Source organism: Echeneis naucrates, chromosome 14 (genome assembly GCF_900963305.1).
Source record: "Echeneis naucrates chromosome 14, fEcheNa1.1, whole genome shotgun sequence".
Taxonomy (NCBI): Eukaryota; Metazoa; Chordata; class Actinopteri; order Carangiformes; family Echeneidae; genus Echeneis; species Echeneis naucrates.
In genome coordinates, this window is record NC_042524.1 from 5,829,433 (window position 1) to 5,853,334 (window position 23,902).

The window sequence follows — 23,902 nt, forward strand, 5'->3', positions numbered from 1 at the left end:
GGGAGGGAGAGGAGGGTGGGTGCAGGGTGGGTGCCGTCTATTTTGGAACCGGCTCCGTCAGGGCAGAAACGTGACGCGTCCCCGGGGGGTCAGAGTCACAGCTGGTGGGTTCTGACAGAAGATGTCTGACTTTTAACAGGTAAAAAACAAAAACAACAACAACAACAACAAAAAGCACACACAGGTGATTGAGCGCCTGTAGATGGAGGAAAGCGGCTCGCTGGTTTGCAGAGCAGAGGTCAATTAAAACAAACAACTACAGGTTATAAAGATCTCACAGCGCTCTGCAGCCCAGGACAGCTGATATCAAAATGCACCATAACAAGCTTATTCTAAAGGGACCATGAAATATGATTATAGCATCATATCAGCATTGTCTTTGAGCATCTTATGACATAAACTAAGATTACTTAAGATCTGAAGACCAATCGAAATATAATTTCACCTCTACTGGTTCTTTGCACAAGTGGCAGCTGCACAAACCAAAAATTCCTCCAATGTGCTTGTTGTATGAATTAGTTTTACACACTGAACATACCTGTATATCAGGGAGGCATGCTGGGCTCAGGCTCTGCACCCAAACTAACACAACAGAGAGGTTTATTGGTTTCCTTTTAAACTCCTCCTGGCCCTAAAGTTTAGATTGGCACAAAAGCAGAGGGGATAAATCAACATGAAGGATGTTCTTGCCGGATGTCACACAGCAGGAAATCTATGATGAATGTCAGCTACTTACCTGCCTGCAGGCAGTGACAGCAGGTAGTTAGTGTTTAACCAGCAAGAACACAATTCTCTACCAAAACAACAAATGTCACAGTAAAAGAGCTTTCCTCTGCTCAGTGCTTAGACTCATATCCATAGTGGGAGACACATGATAAAACATTTATTAAAAGTCTGTCCGGTATATTTCTGGTCTGATGTGAGGTGTTTCATGGAAACTTTAGGTTACACAGCAAAAAGAAAAATTACTCTGAAAGAGGTTTTATGTATGTTGCTGTGATTCTTTTTGGTGTATTTAAGATAGATTAACCCTTAAAGCCACAATCTGTATAGACTAAGCTTCAGTTAAAAGTTTGTAATACTCAACCATGCAGATACTTTTACATTAAACATTTATATGAATTATGTTTACTAAAGCAGGAGCAACTTCATTTACTGTACCTAGATTTAAGTTTCACATACAGATCGCAGTAGTTATATAGTTATAGATCACAGACAATATGAATTTACCAAGAGGGCTAAGCAATCATTTGAAATTTAAGATCCCACTAAATCAGAAAGAAGGCTTGATAATTTGCTGTGTAAACTTGAGTAACAGGAATTTAACCTCCAGAAACCCTTTTTCTATATGACTGAGAGCTGAACATCAATGTACTAAAAACTGAAACGCAGAGCGAGTACTCACCTCACTAAAAGAATTGGTCCACACTGTGCTGTGTCACGCGTTGTGGTGGGAAAATAAGGATGAAAAACTCTGCTACCTGATATATCAAATTAGTAACAAAGCAAAAATGAAGATGTCAATATAAAATAGGTCAACAAATTCTTAAAAAGACAAAAATGTTTGATAAAATATGGATGACATGTCTTGACATGCTTTAATAAATGTCCTGTCATCTTTCAATAAAATCAGATATCACCGTAACAGACTCACAGCAAAACACACTCCAAATCCATTTCCATTTTTTAATGGTCACAGTTGAAGCACATAATATAAAAGAATATTTACACAGTTTAAAATAAAAGGAAAAAAAAAAAAAAAAATCAGTTTTCGACAATAAACACACACAGACACACTCACGTACACGCACGCGCACACACACATGCACACACATACCAACAGCTTCTACTACTTAAGCATGCTCCCCAAAAGTAGCAACCACACATAAAAAAAAAAAAAAACAAACTTAAAATATAAGCCACATTTAAAATTAAAAAGGGAGTAAAGTGCATGTATGACAGACTTCTCTGTAAAGACGTTTCTGATAGAAAGAGAAGGTTCTTTTGCCAGTCACAGGCACACTCCTAAAAAGTGTACAAAAGAGAAAATGTTCAGTAAAAAAAGAAAAAGAAAAATGTACACACCCACAGGGTAAAGTTGTGCTACACACTCGCACACACGTGGACAGAAAGCAGATATAAAAACATGTACAGCTCGTAAATTGCCAACACTCACAATATAGACCTTTATATCCCAAATAAAACATACCAGGTAACCCAGTTCCCAAACCGTTCTCACACACACAAATCTCATCTGAGTGGCAGCAGAACTGTGAGAGGACGTGAGACAAGTTTACTTCAGTTTATCAAGTAGTGGAATTGAAATCGTTTCTGATTGAGACAGACATTCCAGGAACCAGGAGCCCGACCTTTGTGCTGGTCAGATGTGGTTCAGACTTACTGAGGTATTGTATAGTCAAAACGAACATAACCCAATGGGATACAACAGCATGCCTCTTCTCTTTGCAGTACAGCTACACAGCCACTTTCAGCTCCGATTGCAGCTTTCTGATGATAAAACCCTAATCTGTTGTGTCTGTGCTTCCACCTGAGCGTTTGTGTGTTTCGATGCTAGCTGCTGCTAACAAAGCCAATCAGTTTGAAGTCAGCAGAGCCTTTGATTCAATTGAAAGAATGAAAGTTGTATCTTTAAGTTTTTCCATTTGAGTGTTTGAGAAGCTGCAGTGCTGAAACAACATTAGGCAGATTTATTTAGCTTCTGATTGTTCCAGGAGGACAGCTGCATCACTTCCTTGGTGGCTCTTCAGCACGACCAGCAAGTATTGACGAGGAGATGTGAAAACATGAGAAGAGGAAACAATAGCCCACATTCCACCTAACATGAGCTCAGACTTTTCAGTCAGCCAACAGCTATCAAGTGATAATCAAGTGGATGAGAGAAACCAGCGTGTGTTCAGGCTCAGGCACTACCCATGAATATATGGATGGTCGTTTTTTTGAGTTATTTCCAACCTCAGGTTGGACTGGAGTTTAACAGAACCTTCATAGCCTTGTAGCTGCTCTTGCTGTAAGACAAATATCTGTTATTACAGAAGTCACCCAGTGCTCTTGGCGAATCTGCAGGGAAAAACATACAGAAACTCCTAAACATGTTTCTTTAAGGCAAGAGGCATTGGTGTGTTTTGCTGAATGAATCCACCAAATGCACTTAATCTCCGTTTCTCACAGGTGCACTTATCCTCGTTTCATACTCACAAACACATACTCACACACAGTGAGGATTACATGGTATGGTAAAGGGTGCTAACAGTTCTTTTTTTAAGCCGCCTCAGGGGGTGCGTCCGTCCATACTGCTGCCTTGTTGTGATGAGAGTCAGCCCAGCAGAATTCAGACAATCTTGGTTGGAGTTTACGATTTTATCTCTTGCCTGATTCTGATTTGACGGTGGAGAGATTCCTGGTGAGCTTTCTCCAGTTTCAGAAACCCTCTCAGCAGCAATCCCAAGGACTTCTGGCTGCTGGCCAGGGGTGGGAGGAAAGTTGTGGACCCGTTGCTTCTTCGACTCATCGTTAGATGTGTGGACTGGAAGTTGCGCTGAGGGCAGAGACACAGAGGTGCGGCTGAGCTCCCACTCACTCAGGTCATTGGCAAGCAGCTCCAGACAGCCCAGTTTGGCCAGAGAGGCGGACCGCTTCATCAGTGAGGGAGGTGTCAGCCCTGCCTGGCGAATCCTGGCTTCCACCTCTCTAACCCTCTTCTGGATACTGCTACCTCGCTTCTGAGCCGGCCCGCCAGTGAGACCGAAAACCTGGTCCACGCACTTGGTCTTGCGGTCTCCACCTCCACTCACCTGTTGTAGGAAGGCACCCAGCTCACACAAAGTCTCCCAGGTCTCCCTCATGATAATGTCACCATGGGGTCCACCGATGGAGCAGTCCCAGTCTGTGCCTGACTCGAGCTCCGTCACCCCCTCCAGGCACAGGAAGTTCACAGAGGCAAAGGGAGAGTGAGCAAAGTGGTGGAAAGGAGAAGAGGTAGAGCGCAATCGACTATCAGCAGGCTGGATTTTGCATCCTTTTGTGATTCCATCGTTATTTCCTAGTGCCCCCATCTCAACTTCATCAACACTCTCCTTTTCAGCTGGTTCAAACATCTGGTCATCCTCCTCCAGCACAGTTCTAACTTCTGATGCGTCCTGAAAACAAGAACCTGTTGGGGGTTGGACACTGGGTGAATGCCGCTGAGAGCAGGAAGCACCACCAGAGTGGGGTGGTGGAGATGAGGAGGCTGTTGGAGTGTCATGCTCCTGTTTCATTCTTTGCTCCAGCTGTTGTGTGACGCGCCGCACAGACCCCCTTGTCCAATCACTGTCGAGACAACCAGGAGCAACATCCTCCTCTTCTTTGTTTTTCATTTCCTCTTTTACATTCTCAGCTTCCTCCTGTGATGAAACTTTTCTGTGCTCTATTTCCTGCGTGGATTTCCTCACCTCGTGTTCCTGAGGAGCCTGAGGCTCTGGTTGGCCAAGAGGGCCAAAAGGTAAACTCCCCATGTGCACTGAGGGCTCCTGTCCCATGACCTGCACAGGGACAGTCATTTCCTACAAACAAAATGCAGAACAAAGTGTAAGTTATAATTGTGCTCACATGAAAAATAAATGTATTAGTACATTCATGAACAGACATTAAAGCAAAACAGACTCTGATGTGACTGATTTGGGGCGTTCTACCTTTTTACCACCAGGTGGTGTATGAATACAAATTCAAAAGCCAAATCTACACAAATAAAGAAGTTGAAATGAACTTTTCCCATTGGTAGGTGAGCATACTTTGGAATAACAGGATTGTTTTCTGTCTCATCTTACATGACTATAACAGTCCATAACATTAAAATGGACCACATCATCCACACCTATCTGTGTCATGAAAATGATGTAACCCTAACCCTTTTTCAGGGTGCAAGAGATGCTTTGAAGAACATTTATGTAGAGCAAATCTTAGAAAATAATTTGGATGTTTGCAATGGGGGAAAAAAGTGCAGTATTTTTTTTCTCCAAGCAGTAGCTTTACCTTCCTTTTTTCCTCCTCCTTCCCCTCGCTGGTGGAAACCTCCTGAGGTGGCTGCTCCTTGGCACAGCTCTTCAGCTGGGGCGCCTGCTGCACCGCAGCACAGTGAGTTTTACCATCTTCACTCATTCCCTTGAACTTTTCCCTGGCACTGAAAAAATTTATGTGATCTGCACTGTTGCTGGCCAGCATCTCGTTGTCTTGCGGAATGGCACCGTGACAGCTGATAAGATCACTAGTGGAAGGAGGATGGACTGTGAAACTGTCCAGAGACAAGCCACACATCTGTTGGTAACAGTCTGTGTTTTTAACAGGCACCTGTGCAGACAGAAGCTGGGGTGCAGTGGATTGTGCGCTTGGTATTTGTGTTGTAATGGGTTCAGACAGTGACACTAGCATGTGCTTTGTCACAGGCAAAGAACAGGACAACATCTGTGGTTTGATAACCTCATCTGCACAGGAAGGGGTTGGGGACGGAGAAGGGGAGAGAGGGAGGTGGTGGAGGGAAGGAGGCGGGTGAGGCTGGCCCAACAACACACTCTGTGCTACAGTCACCATGTCTGTCTTTTGAGGCTCAGGCACCACAGTGGCTGCCTGTGGCTGTGAGACAGGCGGTGATGAGGGCTGCTCCTCAGCGCCACATAAGCCGTTTGAAAGCGGAGGAGATAATGGAGACAATGAGCTAGCTGTGGACTCAGGACAAGGGGCAACCAGCTGCCTGCTCTGAATTATAGCAGAAGGAGAAGGGGCTTCAAGGCTTTGAGCAGCAACACTCGACAGAGCTGCCACCGCTTCAAAAGATGAAGAGCTGAGCTGATTGGACTGGACGCCAGTATCGGGCTGGCTAGCAGATTGCGTTCCTTTGCCAGTGTTGATGGAAGATCCCAATGATTCCAGCAGTTCCTTGACAGAGGGACCAGGCGTCCCACTAGCCTGGTTATGGGGGTCAGAGCGACCCAAGCTGTTAGGCTGGGCGTAGGATTTTGACAGTGACTCGTGATGCTCAGAGAGGTCGCTGTCAGAGTGAGAGCGCCACAGTTTGTTGTGTCTCTGCTTGCTGCAGAAGAAAGTGACAAAGAAAGTGTTTTTTCTAATCTTTATGACACCCCTGACTTCCTATGAACAAATCTACATTGTTAGCATCTCTGCTGAAAAGCTCCCTGCAGTGGATATCAAATCAGCCCAAACTGTTGCTGGCTTTGAGAGGAAGTCAAAATGAAAACAGTGGAGGGCTGAGCAGTTTTTATCTTTAAAACTTTTGCTTTGAATATGTATTATCTGTCTTGTGTGATTTATACTGTTCTCTTATTATCCCTTTTGCATGCTTCTTAAAATTTGCATGCTTCTTAAAATAAACCTTTCATCCCTTGCCTTGTGCAAACACATTTACACGTGCCATTTTTAAGGTTACATCAATTCAGCATATTGGCAAATTTGGTCAAGCATTTTGATTTGTCATTTCATTTCCATTTCAACCTAATGGATACTTTTAGTTTGTTCTCATACTCAAAAGTTATATGAAATAAATGTGTGCCTTTATGTGCATACCTGGCCAGCAGTATGCCTTGATATTCCTCCAGCTGTCTCATGAATGAGGGATTGGGTTTGGTCACAGTTCGACGCTCCTTAACGTAATCAAAGGCTTTCTTCAGATCCCAGCCGTACTCCTTCATGGCATAAGCAATTACTGTGGCTGCAGAGCGACTTATACCCATCTTGCAGTGCACCAGGCACTTGGATCCGGCTTTCCTAATGTAGATATAAATTATCAAGCAACATATTAGCATGTCATGTGAGGCAGATGATGAGATTGCGTCATTTTCCAAAGTAAAATGTCCTTAAAAAAAACTAAACAAAACCCCATATTGTTTCAAAATATAACCATCTGAAACTCACTTTGCTCTAGATATAAACTTGTAGGTGTCATTCCAATAGGCAAGTAGGTCTGTGGCCTCCTCATCGTAAACTCGGATATTGTGGTACTCAAACACACCGGGGAAGAAGTTATCAATCTCCCTTGTTACATTCAGGATATACTGAACCCTGAGTCAGCATGACAGGAAAGAATAGAAGATGATGAAGGTAATTAGATGCACATGTTACTTTTACTTGGATAACAGACTTGAGAATTATTAATTATGAACAAAATTATTGTCAGGGTCTTATCATAGAATACATCATTGACTTTGGTGCAGCTTGTACTGTGTACTTTTGTGCTTTTGCTCCCCTCCTTACCCGCTCTTCTGCAACTCCTCCAAATTGGATGCATTCCACTCAGATCCCTGTAGGAAACAAAAGCAATCCTCAGAGTTGTTCAGAGCCTTCCACTGAGCTTTTCATAATGCTTAAATCTTATGGCAAGACATGCCTGATATCCAACGTGCACTCCAAACCAAACAAGAGCAAAGCACCTTAAAATTGGGAGCCCCAAACAGCCTCATGTATAAACCAAGTTCATACACTTTCTATTAAAAATCATAATCTGGAATAATTCACATAAGAATGGGGCCTCTCTAGAAATGAGTGTTCTTGTTAATTCATTTGTGATTTAGCTGATGTAACAGCTCATCCTCTGTATTGAAGAGGATCAGTGGTGTTCTGAGCCAACCCACCAAAAAGACGTGATCAAAGATCTCTGTGGGACTGTCCATCTGGCCCAGAATGACAATCATCTCGTTGTCGATGAACTCCTTGAACTCTCGCAGATTGCATGTCATGTGCATTTCCAGCTCTGTTCGGATCTATAAAGTGCATCCAGCAAGCAAATGACCAAACAGCCAAACAGGTAATATCTTTAAAACAGTAAATCCACATGAAAAAGACAGGAAATATATTTGCTGCACAGATTAATAAAACATTAAACATGTATTTTTTTTGCTCCAAACAGTTTCTCATGGACCTAGTTTTCTTTTTCTTTTTTTTTTAAACTGCCATTTCTGACCAAATGCTTTATAAACTAAAGACTCACCTCTTTGCAGGTGACATTCTCGAGGTCTTTCTGCATCATGATCTCCCTTAAACTGGTTTTGATCTGACGCTCTGTCAACTCTCTTTCTGTAGGTCTGAAAAAGGAAATGACGTGAAATCAGTACAGTTTAAATCCAAATTCATGAGGTATCACGCCAAACACACAGTGATATGGAAAAGCCTTCTGACCAAACACTTTGATGTTTTACACTCAAATATGGGAGGGTAGTTAATGTTATTACCTTGTAACAATAAATTATCATGATCACATTATCAAGAAAAACCTATTCCATATGATCTGGATACTTACGCATCAGAAAAGAGGACGGGTGAGTCAGCACGGTGTGACTGCACATCCTGCATGGCATTCCACTCATTGATTCGCACCTGGTCGGAAGAGACCCTGCTTTGATAGTAGCTAACCCAGGTGAGGAACAAGCTGCCTGGGAAGTAGTTGTGACAGCGAGCCACCTCACATGCTTTATGGAGTGACTGGAGGGCAGACCTGTGAGTGACAGAACGTTTGAGATCATGCTTTTAAATAAATGGCACATATTATATAACAAAATTAGGACTTGCTAACCACATAAGTAAGATATGAAACTGGTGTGATTAAAGCAGTGACTCACCACATGGCCTGCACAGAAACAGGCTTGAAAACATGTATTCTGTTATCAGTTGACACACTGAAACCCCTGGGAGCAAGAAGAAAAAGAGCACAAAGGAATGGACATTGTTAGCCATCTTAGATGTCGCTGCGCTGATTGTGTCTGGTGCCTGATGATGCTTTCCAAATTTCCTTACCCATCCCCATCCAGATGTATCAGTGTGTCACTCCATAAAGGCAAAACCAAACCGACAGAGCAGGAACTGGGACGTGAAAAGAGTTGCCGCATTACAACTTTAAAACACAATTTAAAAACAGGCAGGCACATATAAGCTTGTGTGTATTGCTGTCTCACCTGTCTACAGGACTGAAATCCATTCCCAGCACCACGCTCTCCTCCGTGTCCTGACGACCGTTGGTTGAAACCACCACCATGTAGCGGGTGACATGCTGGTGGACACTCTCCAAACGGACGGCCTGGAGTAGCAAACGAAAAAAAACAACAACAAACAAACACCCAGTTGGTTGAGAATCTTTGGATTGGGGTTACTTGTATTTGGGCTACAATGTGCACCCACCAGCTTGATGTTGTCCTCCGGTCTGAGGAGAGTGAACATGGTTTGTAGGTGCTGCTGGATGTCTCCTTTATGAGCGACAAAAAACATAAAATGAAGCATTGACGGCATCCTGATTACCAAGAGCACCAATGCAGACAGTCCAACAGTTTATTGCTCTTGAGGACCTTACCTGCATGTTTGCTGCGAAGCTGTGAGAAGCGAGAGGCAGAAGAAGGGGAGGAGCCATTTCCTCGAGGTAAGAAGAGAGCAGCTCCTTTCACTGTCAGGAAACTTTCACTGATGCTGGACAAATAGAGAGCAAAAATAAAGTGAATGATAATAATCCACAAATTGACAAGAACAAAGATTTATCCTGGTAAAGTTACATTTTGTTTTCTTCTAGGAAAAAAAGACTCCCTCCCCATGTAAACCTTAAAACATATGTTTGTGTGCAGCTGTAGTTTAAACAATTAGTTCAATAATAAATTAAGGTTACCGATAAAAATCTAATCTGGAAATCTGTTGATAATCATTTTCAAATTAAATTTTTCAAGTACATTCCTCTGTCTAATTGGGATTTTCTGCCTTTCTTTGTTGCACATGAGATCAACGCCAATATCTTTTTCTTGTTACACAACCGGTCAAACAAATCCAGTACATCAAGCCATTACAGTTCTGGAAAAATGGGATGGATATTTTTCTTTACTACAACTTTTTCTCTTTTTAATAATTTAGGAATTCACAAATTGTTTGCAGCATGAAAACATCTGGTGAGTATTGGGAATGAGGGGCTTTGTTCAAGGAATCTCAATAACAGTGATTTAATCTTGTGTTTTCTCAGAAAACATACATCCCATCCTCTACAAAGATCACAGACAAAACAATAATGGAACGAATTATTTCCCTTTATGAGCTGGAGACACTTGGCTGTACAATTTGCAACAAACACCAGCTGGTTCCGATAATGTGCAATAGACATGTTCATAAACTGACAGGAGGCTTAACAGACTGAGACATATTGAGTTACAGAGGAGAAAGAACAAATGGATCACTGTGCTAAACAGATCTCTTTTCTCACACATACTTCCCTTTCTCAGACCAACAAACCTACCATTGGGCAATATAGACAATTACAATTACATTCTCTTTGCCTGGGGCTTATTTTGAACACCTGACATAAAATTGGCAACTCCAGCCAAGCTACTTGGCAAATCTTTTCTACACAAGAGTTATGTAATAGATTTAATATGCCCAATGGATTCCTTGGATTTTCACATTGCTCTGACGTTTTTAGGTAGCAAACAACTATTACACCTTATAATCAACAAAAAGGGATTACGTTGACTCCAAATAGCTTCCTGGGGTTTCCTAATGATGTGATCCTTGAATGTCCATATTTGTCACTACATACAAAGGCAATGTTAAAAATGTCCACAAAACTATACGGCTATAAGGCATGATAGAACAATGGCATATAAGAAGTCCTATTTTATCAGCTTGTGATTATAGCAGAGTAGAGGGATGAAGACAAAGGGGACAAACCTGGGCAGGATGGGCAGCAATTAGAGAATTGGCAATCAGACATCCAATAGCTTCAGATTTTAAACAATCCAATTATATCAGGTTGAAAACTTAAAAGGTATTGCTACAATTTCTGAAAAGCATTAGCCAACACTGTACTGACAATTTGATTCTGTCATGATGAAATAACAAAAACAAAAAAACAAGACTTAAATCAAAGTGGATCTAGGGCACATACCATGAATATGAGTTAGCATAACTGTCACCGAGAGAAACTCTTCACTTTCAAGTGAAATAACGTTGTCTTTCAACCCAGTAAAGGATTGTGTAGACAAAGATTGCCAACAGTGGCAAAATGGCAGACTCAGATAGAAATTTTGAAAACCCTTGACCTGCCATTAAGAAGTATATAAAGAACACACGCCTTATTTTGAAAAAGGATCTTCTGTCATATATCCTGTGTGAGAGGATACAGGCAGACAGCCGAGTTTGCACTCCTTTCCTAAGTGTAAATGCACACAAACATCAGACAGATGCCTTATACGAGTGTGAACAATGGGCAACTGGAAACAACTTGTCTTGACTGAGCTGATCAAACACAAATAATAGCAACAACTGCCAGTTTCACTCCCATCATTTGTCATCTGATGACATTCAGCTCTCAAGTTGAATCACATCATCTGATTCATGTCCAATCTGTCTCAGGTGTGCCTTCCTGCTGTGCCCCCTGAAGATGCATTTTAAGCACAGCTAAAGTGAAAAAATGAAACAAAGGTGGTTGGAGGGGAGTGTGTGCTAATAGATGAGTACGACATCTGGCAGACATTTCACAAACAGCAAAAGGAAGGAGACCTCTTCCTCTGGCCATTGACTCTCCTGTCATATCCTTTCCGTTGAGTCATCATGGGAAAACCACATGCCTTTGGAAATACCAAACAGTAGGGTAAACGGGAATATGAACAGATGGGGGGGGATTTTCGAGGAAAGCGTTCAGGTCATGAAAATGTCCCCTGCCAATGTCAGAGACACAAATTTAAGTAAGACTTTAGCAGCGTTGCATTATATACCCCCCCCCCCCCAAAAAAAAACACACAAACGCCTCAAGATGTCACTGTAAATCACAGTTCCAAAAACTTATCTGAACACGGTGTACTGACTCACAGCTGATAGAAATCCTCCTGGGAGATCACGGAGTTCTCGGTGAAATAAGGTCTCATCTTCACCCCGCAGCCCACGTAGAGGCAGCCGGCCGAAGAGCTCCGTGGAGCGGTCACAACACCGGGGGGCATCGCTGCTGCGGCGGCCGGGGCAAGGCGCACAGAGGCGGGCTGTACTTGGTGTGGAGGAATCGCTCCGCACTACCAAGCGAGTTTGGAAAAACGCAACCGCCTTTAAAAATCTCACTTCTTTTAGCTTTTAAGAGCGAATAACGCACATCGCGCAGGTGAAGGAGCCGTGCGTAACGTGGATGATTTAAAGAGGTCGATTACATGATACTGACGACGACAGTTTTGGACAGATGCTGCTGAGGAGCAGGTGCTTCCACATCTGCTCAGGGCTGCAGCAGGCTGCGGTAAATCCTCTGCTGAAGGGGGAGGAGACACACCTTCCGACAGCCGGTATGGGGGATAGTTAGTGCCGCAGCTCTACACGGTCAACAAGATGACTCTGCTGTAAAGCCTGCTGGGAATATGTTGATGTGACAAGTTGATTTCACTATAAATGAAGGCTTGGGTTTACAAGATGCCACTGCAATTCATTACAATGTGTTGACTGTCCCTGATAGCTGGAGGAAAGCAGGGCTGAATGCACTCCGTTGCACAAGAGAGTTTCGTGATATCTACAAAACAGGTCAAGGCTATAAAGATTAACTGATTCACTGACAAATCAATTCAAACCCCTGGACAGGTCTGCGGTCTATCACTGGGCCAACTTACAGAGATAAACAGCCATTCAGTCCTCAGTAAACATAAACATTCACGTCTCTGAAGTGTGGGGGGACGCTGATAATAGATCATGTATGAAACAAAATCACAAGTAGTTTAAATTAAAAGACAAAGACTGGGCTGTAAATTTGCCTTCATTTATTTTTAACAGTAAAACTAAATAACAAAATCACTCACAGTAGGTTAGGACTTACGACTTGTAAGTTAGTTTCTACACAAAAAAGTAAAACCGTGTTTTTGTCAGTCTCATCATCATCATTATTATTATTATTATTATTATTATTATTATTATTATTATTATTATTGCTATAAGCTCTACTACAGCTGTTCACATTTTAGTTCCTGCTTTGTCTTAATATGTTTAATTTTTGGACTCAAATATTGATTTATGTGCGTTGTTGTATTTGCATTCATTTTACTTTTTGGAGCATCAGTTATTTCCAGAAACTTAAGAATTAAAAAAAACAACAACAACAAAAAAAAAAAGCAATCCTTCAGACAATCATAAACATCTATTGCACAAGACGACATGATTTCCTCTGCTGATATTAGACAGTGGAGGGACCAAATCCTAATGATTATTGATGATGATGTCAACAGTATGAAGAAGTGGTGACTTTTCCAGTTTCCATGACAACACTTGTCCTCGTCAGGCATTGATCACTCCCCATAGGTTCAGTGAAATCCTCTGGAGAGTGACAGCCACTCACTTATCGCATTTGTTATGTCTGTAGAGAGGCGACGAAGTTGTGCAACCACCTCAAGGATTGTAGCCTTTAGGGATAATTCTCATACGAATCAGTAACACCAGACACCTAATGCACCTCGGCTTCCAGCAAGGGCAAAACAAACACCAACAACAACAACACAACGGAAAATGGATTGTGAAATCAAAAGGGAGACATCTGACAACCCGTGAGGAGAAACTTGACCTTAGATATGGTTACGCTACTTGTTGATTCCTCATGGCCTCAATTTATAGGATAGATTACAAGCTGATGGCAAATGTGTGAGCACCACCTGACTCCCAATTCATAACAGTGGGTAAACAACAACAACAACAACTGCAGCAGTGTTTTTTTTTTTGTTTGTTTGTTTGTTTGTTTGTTTTTAGGTCAGTCTGTACCCTGTGCAACATTACAGAACTGTACATGCGCTCTGTGCTATTTTGTAGACTTACTTGTCAACCTTTCTCTTTGATTAAGCAGATTCAGTAACAACAGGATGGTTGTCTTGGTCAGATTTGAGACATTACCAGTTTTGAGCTCTCAGTGATCTATACATGCAGATTATTTATTTATTAGTCCTTTCAGTCACAGGTGGTTTACTATATCACGGTGTGAACATTTGATTGTGTAACACTACTGTCATGCATTAAGTGGAAACATTGAAGGGGACAAAAATATGGTGCACATATACCGCAAATATTGAGGGCAGACAAAGCTTACCCTAATGTGACTTAATTACAGATTCAGGACTGTAATCACTGACTAATAACATTTAACCATCAAAAACTCAGTTTCCCTTTTAACTCCTTTCTAACCTTTAAGTTGCTCTTCCTGACAGACATTGATCTTACATTTTATCTAACTGAAAATCTCTTCAATATTCTGATTGTATGTATGCCTTAAAGAAATATTTGCTCCATCTTATGTAAGGCTTTGCAGGTGTAGACATGAATCATCACAGGCCGTGGACTCCGAGCAACCAACATGTTTGTGTGTGTGTTTTTGAACCCATCTCTAAGGTCCTGTCCTCTCATTTGTCTGTTGAAAGTCACACCGTTCAATGACAAGCAGTAAAGGCCAGCCATGTAGCTGTTACATGCAGGGACACCGGACACTCCTCGTTGCCCTTATGTCTCCATGTATACATACAAACAGGCACCTAAGGGATCACATCACATACTGTACACTCAGAGCTGTTCTGTGTCGTCTTCAGCTATTAATTTGAAGCCATAGACACAAACACGTCATAACACATCTTAGTTGGCTGTGAGGTCACTCATCTGAAAAATACTTTCATTGCTCCTTACCCAAAATATAACATTACAAATCTAACTTTAACCTTGACTGTTGAAAATTCCTTTGAAATTGTGGCAGTGTTTAAAAAACAAATGAGGGCTTTCCTTATCTGACACTGGGCAAGAAGCAGGAACAGCCTGGACATGTCAGTCATTGAATTAGACGCAGAGCTGACTTGTAATGATTATCAGTCATGCACATATTCACAGCTACAGGTAACCCACAGATAGAGGTACTAATTTACCAAATCTGCATGTTTTATGGATTGTTGAAATAAAGAATGGCGTTCAAGTTAAAGGCCAGTTGGCAGGTTCAAACCCAGACAGTTCTTATTTTGAGGTGCTACAAAAGCACCACCACCTAGGTTACAATAGAGTACATAAAAAAATTGTCTTGGAGCACAAATGCAAATTTGAGTGAAAATGAAAATATGCCGGGGAAAAAGAGGACAACACGATACGCCCTTCAATTGAAATGCCTGAACAAATTGCTCTTCCTCCCTGCTATTCCTGTTATTTGTAGGTGCACCAGTGACGTTGCTGCTTTAGCTGATGTCAATGACTAATCAGTGGAACTGCAGCAAGCCCTGTTTACGCAGAGAGACACCGCATCACTACACCCTTATCCAGGCTGAATGAATGTCGCTACCTGTGTAAGGGATGAACCCTCCTGCAGCTGGTGACGTCTACAGCACAATGGGCAGCCTCCAGACGTCAGCAGTATGTGTGAACATGAACAACGGTTCTGACTTAAAGACAGGGAGAGGTGAAAAATACACATCTCCAAATTCCCATTTTGTGCCCTTGTTAACTGTTTATTTAGATATTGTGTTATGGTTAATATGTGCCAAAAAGTACTTCCTACTTTTAACTTCCTGTAGAACAGGATTGAAACATTATCTACATCTTTGCACAGGTTTCTCATCCCTTTTGAATAAGCTGGTGCAGTGTTTTACACAAAGTGACCAATGGCTTTTGTGTGATATATGCATGACGTATTTGTGGGGGTTATTCGGCCAGACAACTACTTGATAGCAAATATGTTGTTAATTAATCTGATATGTGTTCTCCTTTTGTGATTCTCATCTGATTTTTGATGAACCCAGCTGTTGAAAAAGAAATAAAATGGTTGATGGTTATGAGGAATAAAGATGAAATCTATTATTCTCTGTTCACTGTTGGTGGCAACGACAGTGAAAGTGGCCAAGAATGTGGTTCTTAGCTGAGCGAGTCTTGTATCAGGGGACAAACCAGTTATAATATTTCCAGCCCTCTGTAGCATAATTCAATATGTTATATATTACCAATATGTAATATTCTCCATGGCATAAAAGCATTTCATGTATGTGCTGCTTCCAAAAAGTGATAGCATATCACAAGTAGCAATGTAATGGTGTTATATATTCCATAATTAGATGCATGCAATAGCATGCAGTCACATCAAGCATCAACCGACCAATGATTTCCTAAAATCCTAAAATCTGTCACATGCCCCAATGCACAGGTCCTGTGTGTGAAATGAGAAGGTCAAAGGTCAAATTATTGGAGAACTTTAAAACAGGATACTGACAATAATATTAGTTTACAAAATACAAAATCAAAAATAACGTCTGATCCTCCACCAGCACACACACATGCATGCACGCAAACGCATACGCACACACAGACCTGCTGTGTGAATATAGATTTCACTCCCAGCTGCACAAATACAGACAGTCCTCTCAGTTGGATGGCACAGAGCTCCAGTGACCAGACACAGAGGCACTCTAACTTCGGGAGAGGCACCAAATCAGTCCCTGGATCAGCACTGCAGCTCCTCTGCCCCACATACCCAGAGCTGACTCACAGGGAGTCTTCTGCCCTCTAACGGACAGTCAGCAAATCACAGCTAATTGCCTCAAACAAGAGGATTTCTGGATTTCATCTGTTATCAAAAGGAACCAATAAAACAAGGGGAAAAGTAAGAGTATTATTGCAGCTAATGCTCGTCTTTATCATGAGCATCTATAACAAATAAACTTGCTGATTGCTGGCAGACTATAACTGGTTGCAAATGTGGCTGAGTAAAACAGGATAAACCAGATTCTCAACCTCAGTTCTGTGCCTAAGGCAACAAGACACACCACAGGACTGTAACACTACAATACCACTGGAGCCTCCTGTTCTTTCCTTCACAACAGTAAAAGGGAAAAAGTCCTGAAGGCTCCAACACATGTAACAATTAATTTTTAAGCACATCCTGACATAAAGTCTATATCCTGTTTCCCATCGGGTCAAGTCAGGGTCCAGGGGCAAACAAATAACATGCCCTGTATTTTAATTCTGGACTGAGGTAACCAAGAGGGAAGATGACAGGACTTAGCTGCATAATATTTGTCAAGATCTTACCTCCTCGGCTGAGAGCGACGGTCATCCTCCCCACTACCGGACTCCTGGAGACACAGAGAATATAGGAATTATATGACAATGTGCAGCATTATGATTATGAAAACAATCATTAGAGGCAATCCATCATATATGCAAAATCTCAACCATATACTGTGCAGCCTATGATGTGATTTGGGGGAAATTAGAATTGGAATCCACTTTCATGATAATTCTCACCTATCACTTTAGATACATAAGCTTTTTTGAAAATACTGTGATTTTAATTGTGATTAAGACAGAATTCTGAATAATAACTTCAAGAACAAGGAGTATTCAGCTGATGTAAAAAACTCAATTTGGTTTACAAGTGTTTTTTTGTTTTTGTTTTTGTTTTGTTTTTTTAAATCATCCCTGTTATAGCAAAATAATATTGAGAGAAAACGTAAAAGAATAAAATCCCACAGTTCTTTGTTGGCTAAAACACAGAGTATCTCGTTTATTTCAATATTTTTGCATGCACAAAGTCCAAGTAGCATCCATTGCAGTGTTCAGTACTGCCTGAGGAGAGAGCAACAGTGCAAAGAGACACCAGAGAGAGCAGAGTTCGGCTGCAACTCAATTTACACTCTCCAGGAAAATGACCTCAGTCTCTTCTTAGGTGTGGTCCGTCAGAGAATAACATATTCACACACGCAAACATGTACACCAGTAAGTCAATGAGAAAGAAACAACGAGAAAACAAAACAAAAACAAAGCAAGCTAATTATGGAATATTCCGCACTGCTGAATAGGAAGCTAAGGATTAGTGGTAGATACAATTGGCAACTCTTGTAATGGTTGCCAACTTATCTTGTTTACACTGACAGTAGCCTTTACAACATTACAAACCCATTAGCAGCTTCGTAAAAGAAAGACATGGATTAGAAATTGGTGATAAACCATATGGAGCAGAGGCAAAATGATGAACTCAGGGAGGGCCGGCTCAGTGTGTTAGCTCTGACTGAAGCTGAGTGATATGGATAGAAAATCTTTTTTTTTTCTTCTTGTTCTTCTTATCTTTGAAAGCACTTCAACACTCGATCTGACTGATGCAAATTTTATGCAACATATCTGTACATTAAATTTTAGTAGTAAATAAGTGGGAGGTTTTGGCCTACATTCTGTTCAAGAAAATCAGGGAAGGGTCTGGATGACAGAAATCAGTGCTGGGTCTTGTGACACTATTGTAGATCCAGATCTACAATCACAATATTATGTGGTGCATCCTCCCACTAGCTCACCACAGTATCCAAAGCGGGGGTAATTTTTTGGTCTCAGGCTCTGAAAATATTAAAAACACCTCATGTAAAGTCTGGATTTCTTAACCGATGTGAACTAAGTCTTTCATTTTCACCATTTCCACCACCTTTTCATTTTACATACACAACTTCAGATTTATCTTCATCATATTGAGCTTTAACTTCTTGGAAAATTAAATAAATCCAAAATCCAAAAACCTTATTATACACATTAGTCGACAATGAACAAGTTGATATTGCTATGAAGAAATTATTAGTCATATTGTAATTAAAAAAAAAAAGGTCTCAAATTTTCAGCTGTTGTTCTGTGTTGATGTGTCCTACTTTGTGACATAGCAACCAAATATTTGTTGGGACAACACACAGCGGTTTTGCATAAATGAAAATGTGAGAGCATTTTTACAAAGCTTATGGAAATGTTTAGCCTGAACATGTAGACTGGGCAGGGCACTCAAGTTACAGCATCTACAGTGGCCAAGTTAAAACTAACAAGGCTTCTCCCCTAAGACTAAATAAATGTGCACTGATGCATGTAGCAGCGTGTGTTTTCACCACAGTCACATAGAGCAGCAGCCACACGTTATTGAGTCAGAAAAAGTTCAACATAAGGCTCAAGTAAATATCTTATGAAAAAAAAAAACAACCCTTTCTTATAAACTTACATGAGGGGCCATACACACACACACACACACACACACACACACACACACACACACACACACACACACACACACACACATCACATGACACACAGGAAACCAGACATCTGTCTGTGCAATGCGTTATCACTGTTTGTGTGCGGGTTGCAACTTGAAAGCATACTTCCACAAGAAAATGGTTCACATCCTTCGACACCCCTGCCTGCCTCACCTCTAAATTACACATATGCATCCTTCTTCCTCCACTTTTATAGATCATCCTCCTGTCAGGGTGAAATAATGTGACTGACACAGTCTTACACTTCCTTCAACCAATTGCTCCATGTCGCAATTTATCCATTCTTGTTTCACCTATGTGCATATTATGAGTTGTCCTGCATGACAGTCAGGTTAGATTATATACAAGCAAGTCAGGTATTATCCTCAAACAACTAGCTTTGTGCTAAGAACAGAAAAGGTGTGTAGGATGGGGTGGTTCGAGGCTACAACATCAAGAATTTGATGACATTCTTGGTTAAATAAAAACAAATAAATAAATTATTAATCCTTCTTTAGACAGTTTATGATTTTGGACAAAAAAAAAAAAAGAAAAAAAGACATTCGGGTCTGGTTTTACACACACACAGACAGACAGACAGAGACAACATTTGTGTATATGTCCTCATGGGCAGATGTTCATTTTCATTTATGATGCTTCACTTTAATTTTAATAAACCATCCACCTTCATTTCTCCTTTGGTGCAGCATAGCAGCCTTGTCATCCATTTCTACAGCCCACTAGCAAGATTACTTTTATATTTGTGCGACAGTCAGAGAGATTGTTCTCATGAATAAATTGACTACAGCTCTATCATTATCTCCTTCCTACTGACACTCACTATAAAAGCATGGTTACAGTTCATGCATTGTTAAATTAATCAGCCACAAAGACAGTCAATATAATTTAAGTGGACAATGATCTAACGACCTGTTAACATACAGCATTATACTCAGTCTATGTCTGACTCACGTTACAAAATAGCTGGCTAGAACTAATGTTGGAGAGATTACTGCCCTACAATAACCAAATGTAAGTGATTATTATTATTATTATTATTATGCATTTCTGTTAAAAACAACTGAACATGAGCAGATACAACGCTATTTGTCATTTTATAAACCCTTTAAATACTGTATTTAATTTTTTAATTACTTCATATATAATATAATGATAATAAATAGTGTAAAGCAAAATTATAATTAAAGTCTTTAAAATTCATAAACTTTTATATTAGATTTTATACACCAATTTTAGTTCCTCATACCTATAACACAACCAAAATGTATGCCTAATCAACAAATCCCAATAAATAATAAACATATATGATGTAATATCACGACTGGAATCACATGAACTGCTCCTCTCAAAGAAAGGAATGAGTGAAGACACTAATGCACAAACCATACTGTAACTCACACAGGAAATGATATGACCCAGTGTGAACCAGACAGAAAAACATTTGAATAGGAAAGAGAGTGTAAACCTGTAGTATACATCATTTCCTCATTCTCTTGCTGATTGTCTGGTGGAGTTCCCTGCTTCTGTTAGAAAAAAAAAAAAAAAACAAGACGAAAGCAAAGAATAGCAATAGGAAAACCATCGACTCTTCGCCGTTGCATAGGCATACTCCTGGTTTTCCTTTTTTATACAGACAAACAAATGCACTTGTTTTCACTTCAAAAGTTATTACACTGACATTCATCTCCTGGGGGATTGCTGCAGCTAACCAAAAAAATGTGAAAACACGAGCATTTGTCCAACAACAATGACAAACCAGTCATTAACTATGATCAATGTATCAATTCTGCCTTTGGGTCAGTCTGCAAGAATCACTCTATTTGGCCATACCATTAGACTTATTTAGCTGACACATATAGGGCCAAAATAAGGAGGGGAAAAAAAAACAGACATGCATCTGCGGAGATTTGTGCAGATGAAGACAGGATGAACAACAACTCTTCTATGCCGTTTAAAGGATTTAGAAAGACTGACTTCCAAAGCACCAGCGCAGGTGCTAGTTATGATAGTATGTCAGTTTAAGTCTCAGCAGTAATTGCTCAATCATGTTTGCTTTTTCTGTCATTACCCAGCATGATGATGATGATGATGGCTCAAAACCGGTAACTCGAAGGGCAAGTGTGGAACAGTTAATGTGTGGAGCATAACATGTTGACCTCTAATTTATCAATAAACCATAATTTCTCTAACCTTAAAATAACATTAAACAAAGTCTAAGGTTTATTGTTTGTGATAGATAGGAGGCAGTTAGGGAAAAGCAGAAAGAAAGACCAGCAACAAGAGACAAGAAAACACATCCACGACCTTGTTTTTAAAACCAAGACAGCACATAACAATAGTGCCAAAGCTACTACCTGCATTCATGCGCGTCAAAGGCATTTATTGGGAGCGGAAGGGCGTGAATTCTGCTTATTTTACAACTTCTAACTTGGTCAAAGCTGACAAGTAAAACTAATAATAAGCCACACATAAGAATATGAAAAGTGATTCAGACAGTGACGGTGTAAGAGTTTGTCTTCAGTATGAAGTACTGAAGGTCTGAACTGGCGGACTACAGGGATGATGTCAACGGTGGAGCATAATAATAAAATAAATAAATCAATAAATAAACAGAAACCCTAATTTGCTTTTAGGCTAACGATGCCAACCACAAAGGCAGACGGCTGAAACTGGACATTTTGAAGCAGGTTAACTTCGCACAGACTCCGCTACTACAACCGAAAAATGATGAGCCGCTATAATTCACGCATGCGCAGCAGTACAAAGGCAAGGCACTTTATGACAGTCAGCAGCCGTTAAAGGAAAAAAAATACCAAAAAAAAAAAAACAAAAAAGAAAAACAAACTACAAATGGAAACACAGACAACGGAAGTGGAGCCTCGGATCGCCTTCGACAACACGGAGGTTTTTGGGTTCGGTGGGTGGCCGAGGCGGCGGTTCAATAAAGGCGGCTCTTACCGAAACGCAGGGGCTGGAGCTGGTGCTGGGGGTCGGTGAACGCTGCACGGTAACCAGCGCCATTCAGCGACCGGGAGGCGGACACCTGAGCGGAAGCGACGCCGGCGAGACGAGCATAATTGTCCACAGCGAGAGAAAAAGCCAGCTGAAGCCGGGCCTTCGGTGCTCTCCCGGTGCCCCCTCGGTCTTCCTCTCTCCGGTCGGAGACTGTTCTTACTACTCCCCGGCTGTTTCCTCTGGCAGCTCCGCCTGCGCATGCGCAACTGCCATTAACTTGTCAATGCAGGTTAACCGTGTGAGTGCCGGACACAAACGAAGCGGCTGTGTGTCAGCCACTGCAACGACAAACGTGCTGCAGCCGTGTAACGCTGATCAATACGATCTCTATGAAAAGAAGAGGAACCTACGAACTATAAACTGCACGGGGCTCTTTGCAGCTTTACTTAAATAGAGTCAATTGATTGGCAAGGCAATTTAAAAATGAATCCATGAAACTAAAATCGACTTTTAAATGCTATGAATATGTGTTATTTTAATTATCTATGCTATGCATCAACCCTTGGCAGTATTATTTAACAAGCCACTCAGGCACAGGCACATGGGCTCAGAAGGTCAAAGGGGCCATTATGATTCCTGTTGGAAAGTCAGTCAAATAACTACAGGATGCAAAATGATTGCAAAGAAATGCAAAATAACCACACAGAGTCCCTAAAGCATAGCAACAAGAAACAAAGCAACCAAAATCAAAGTTCAAAGTTTTTATATTTGTCTCCCATGAGAGAAATTTTTCAGGGAAAAACATGATCACTAAATCATCAGCGAAGAGACACAGCCACATTTTGTATCTTTTCAGTTTAGCTCTCTTGGTCAGTGTTGGGAACTTTAAATGTCCATATCCAAGGGTGTATTCGCATAATCCATACATGGCATCACCTGTAGTGTAATCATCAAGATAATTTAAGTTGTAATGAATCACGGCTGAGTGGGGAAAACCTCTAATATTCTTCTTTCGGTGCAGACGCTGTCTCCCACTTAATGGAAAGCTAAACCCATACCACAGAGGATGTATACAAATTCAAATAATGGCTTGATATTCCTCATTATTATAAAGAGACTTTGCATTTGCATACATTAGACATCTTTACCAACTATATATACTATTATATAATTTAATAGAGCCTTTGTCTGAGTAAATCATAAAGGTGCATCTAAATGGAGATCTAATGACCATAACTGATTTTCAGTTGTGTTTTAAGAGCAAGTAAATAACCCAATTCCCTAGTTTCAAGGTCAGATCTGCTTCTAAGTTTCTAAATCTGCCAAGTATAATCAATTCAAACAATTAAAAACAAGCGAAGCCTCCATTCTTACATACTGCACATATGGCTCATGAGCTTCAGTGAGGTTTGAGGAACTCTGAAATCTTGGTGTAAAATGATAATATTTCATGACTCCTGTGGTGTGAGCCTGACAAAAGCTGTACCGCCACGCTATTATGATTAGTGCCTGATGACACAAGTCACAGGATAACAACAACCAAGCCATTCATGAACCACACACTAAAGTATGAAGTTGTCAGTACACATAACACAGCCCAGATACCCGCAAGTGCAGGTATGTACAGATGCAGATCACCAGCACTGCCACTGTCATCGGAGCTTGCACAACCTGGCTTATTTTTCCTTGTCCTCTGACTGCAAACAACATAATGGAGATCAAACAGAAATGCAAAGAATCACAGATGTGAGGAAAGATTGAGAGGCCTAGAGTAAGGCAAAAACAGAGTGTGAAAATTAAAATCAATCACTTTATTGTCTTGTAGTTGTCTGTAAGGTAGTTTTGTCACTGAACAGAGATAAGCAAAATTCCTCTCAGTTATTAATACCAAAATGGTATCTATTTAGTTCCTCATT

General features: G+C 40.9%; 1 protein-coding gene across 1 annotated transcript; it reads right to left on the reverse strand.

Moving 5' to 3' along the window:
* Positions 1-1,706: 1,706 nt before the first annotated feature.
* Positions 1,707-22,217, reverse strand: ssh2b (slingshot protein phosphatase 2b). The gene is made up of 15 exons (XM_029519938.1): positions 21,990-22,217; positions 17,038-17,081; positions 9,350-9,462; positions 9,181-9,245; positions 8,958-9,079; positions 8,800-8,865; positions 8,625-8,690; positions 8,306-8,500; positions 7,997-8,090; positions 7,641-7,769; positions 7,264-7,310; positions 6,925-7,071; positions 6,577-6,777; positions 5,032-6,085; positions 1,707-4,562 (listed from the first exon to the last, which is right to left on the reverse strand). Exons 1-15 carry the CDS (start codon positions 22,050-22,052, stop codon positions 3,243-3,245), a joined length of 3,726 nt encoding a protein of 1,241 aa, XP_029375798.1. The 5' UTR covers positions 22,053-22,217; the 3' UTR covers positions 1,707-3,242.
* Positions 22,218-23,902: the final 1,685 nt, after the last annotated feature.

Excerpts from the sequence above, each read along its gene's own strand:
- ssh2b (XM_029519938.1), bottom strand. The coding sequence starts at position 22,052 with ATGGCGCTGGTTACCGTGCAGCGTTCACCGACCCCCAGCACCAGCTCC. Across the intron at positions 7,311-7,640 it reads TCTTTGATCACGTCTTTTTG|GGATCTGAGTGGAATGCATC; the intron begins GTGGGTTGGCTC and ends TGTTTCCTACAG. Across the intron at positions 4,563-5,031 it reads AGGAGGAGGAAAAAAGGAAG|GAAATGACTGTCCCTGTGCA; the intron begins GTAAAGCTACTG and ends TTTTGTTTGTAG.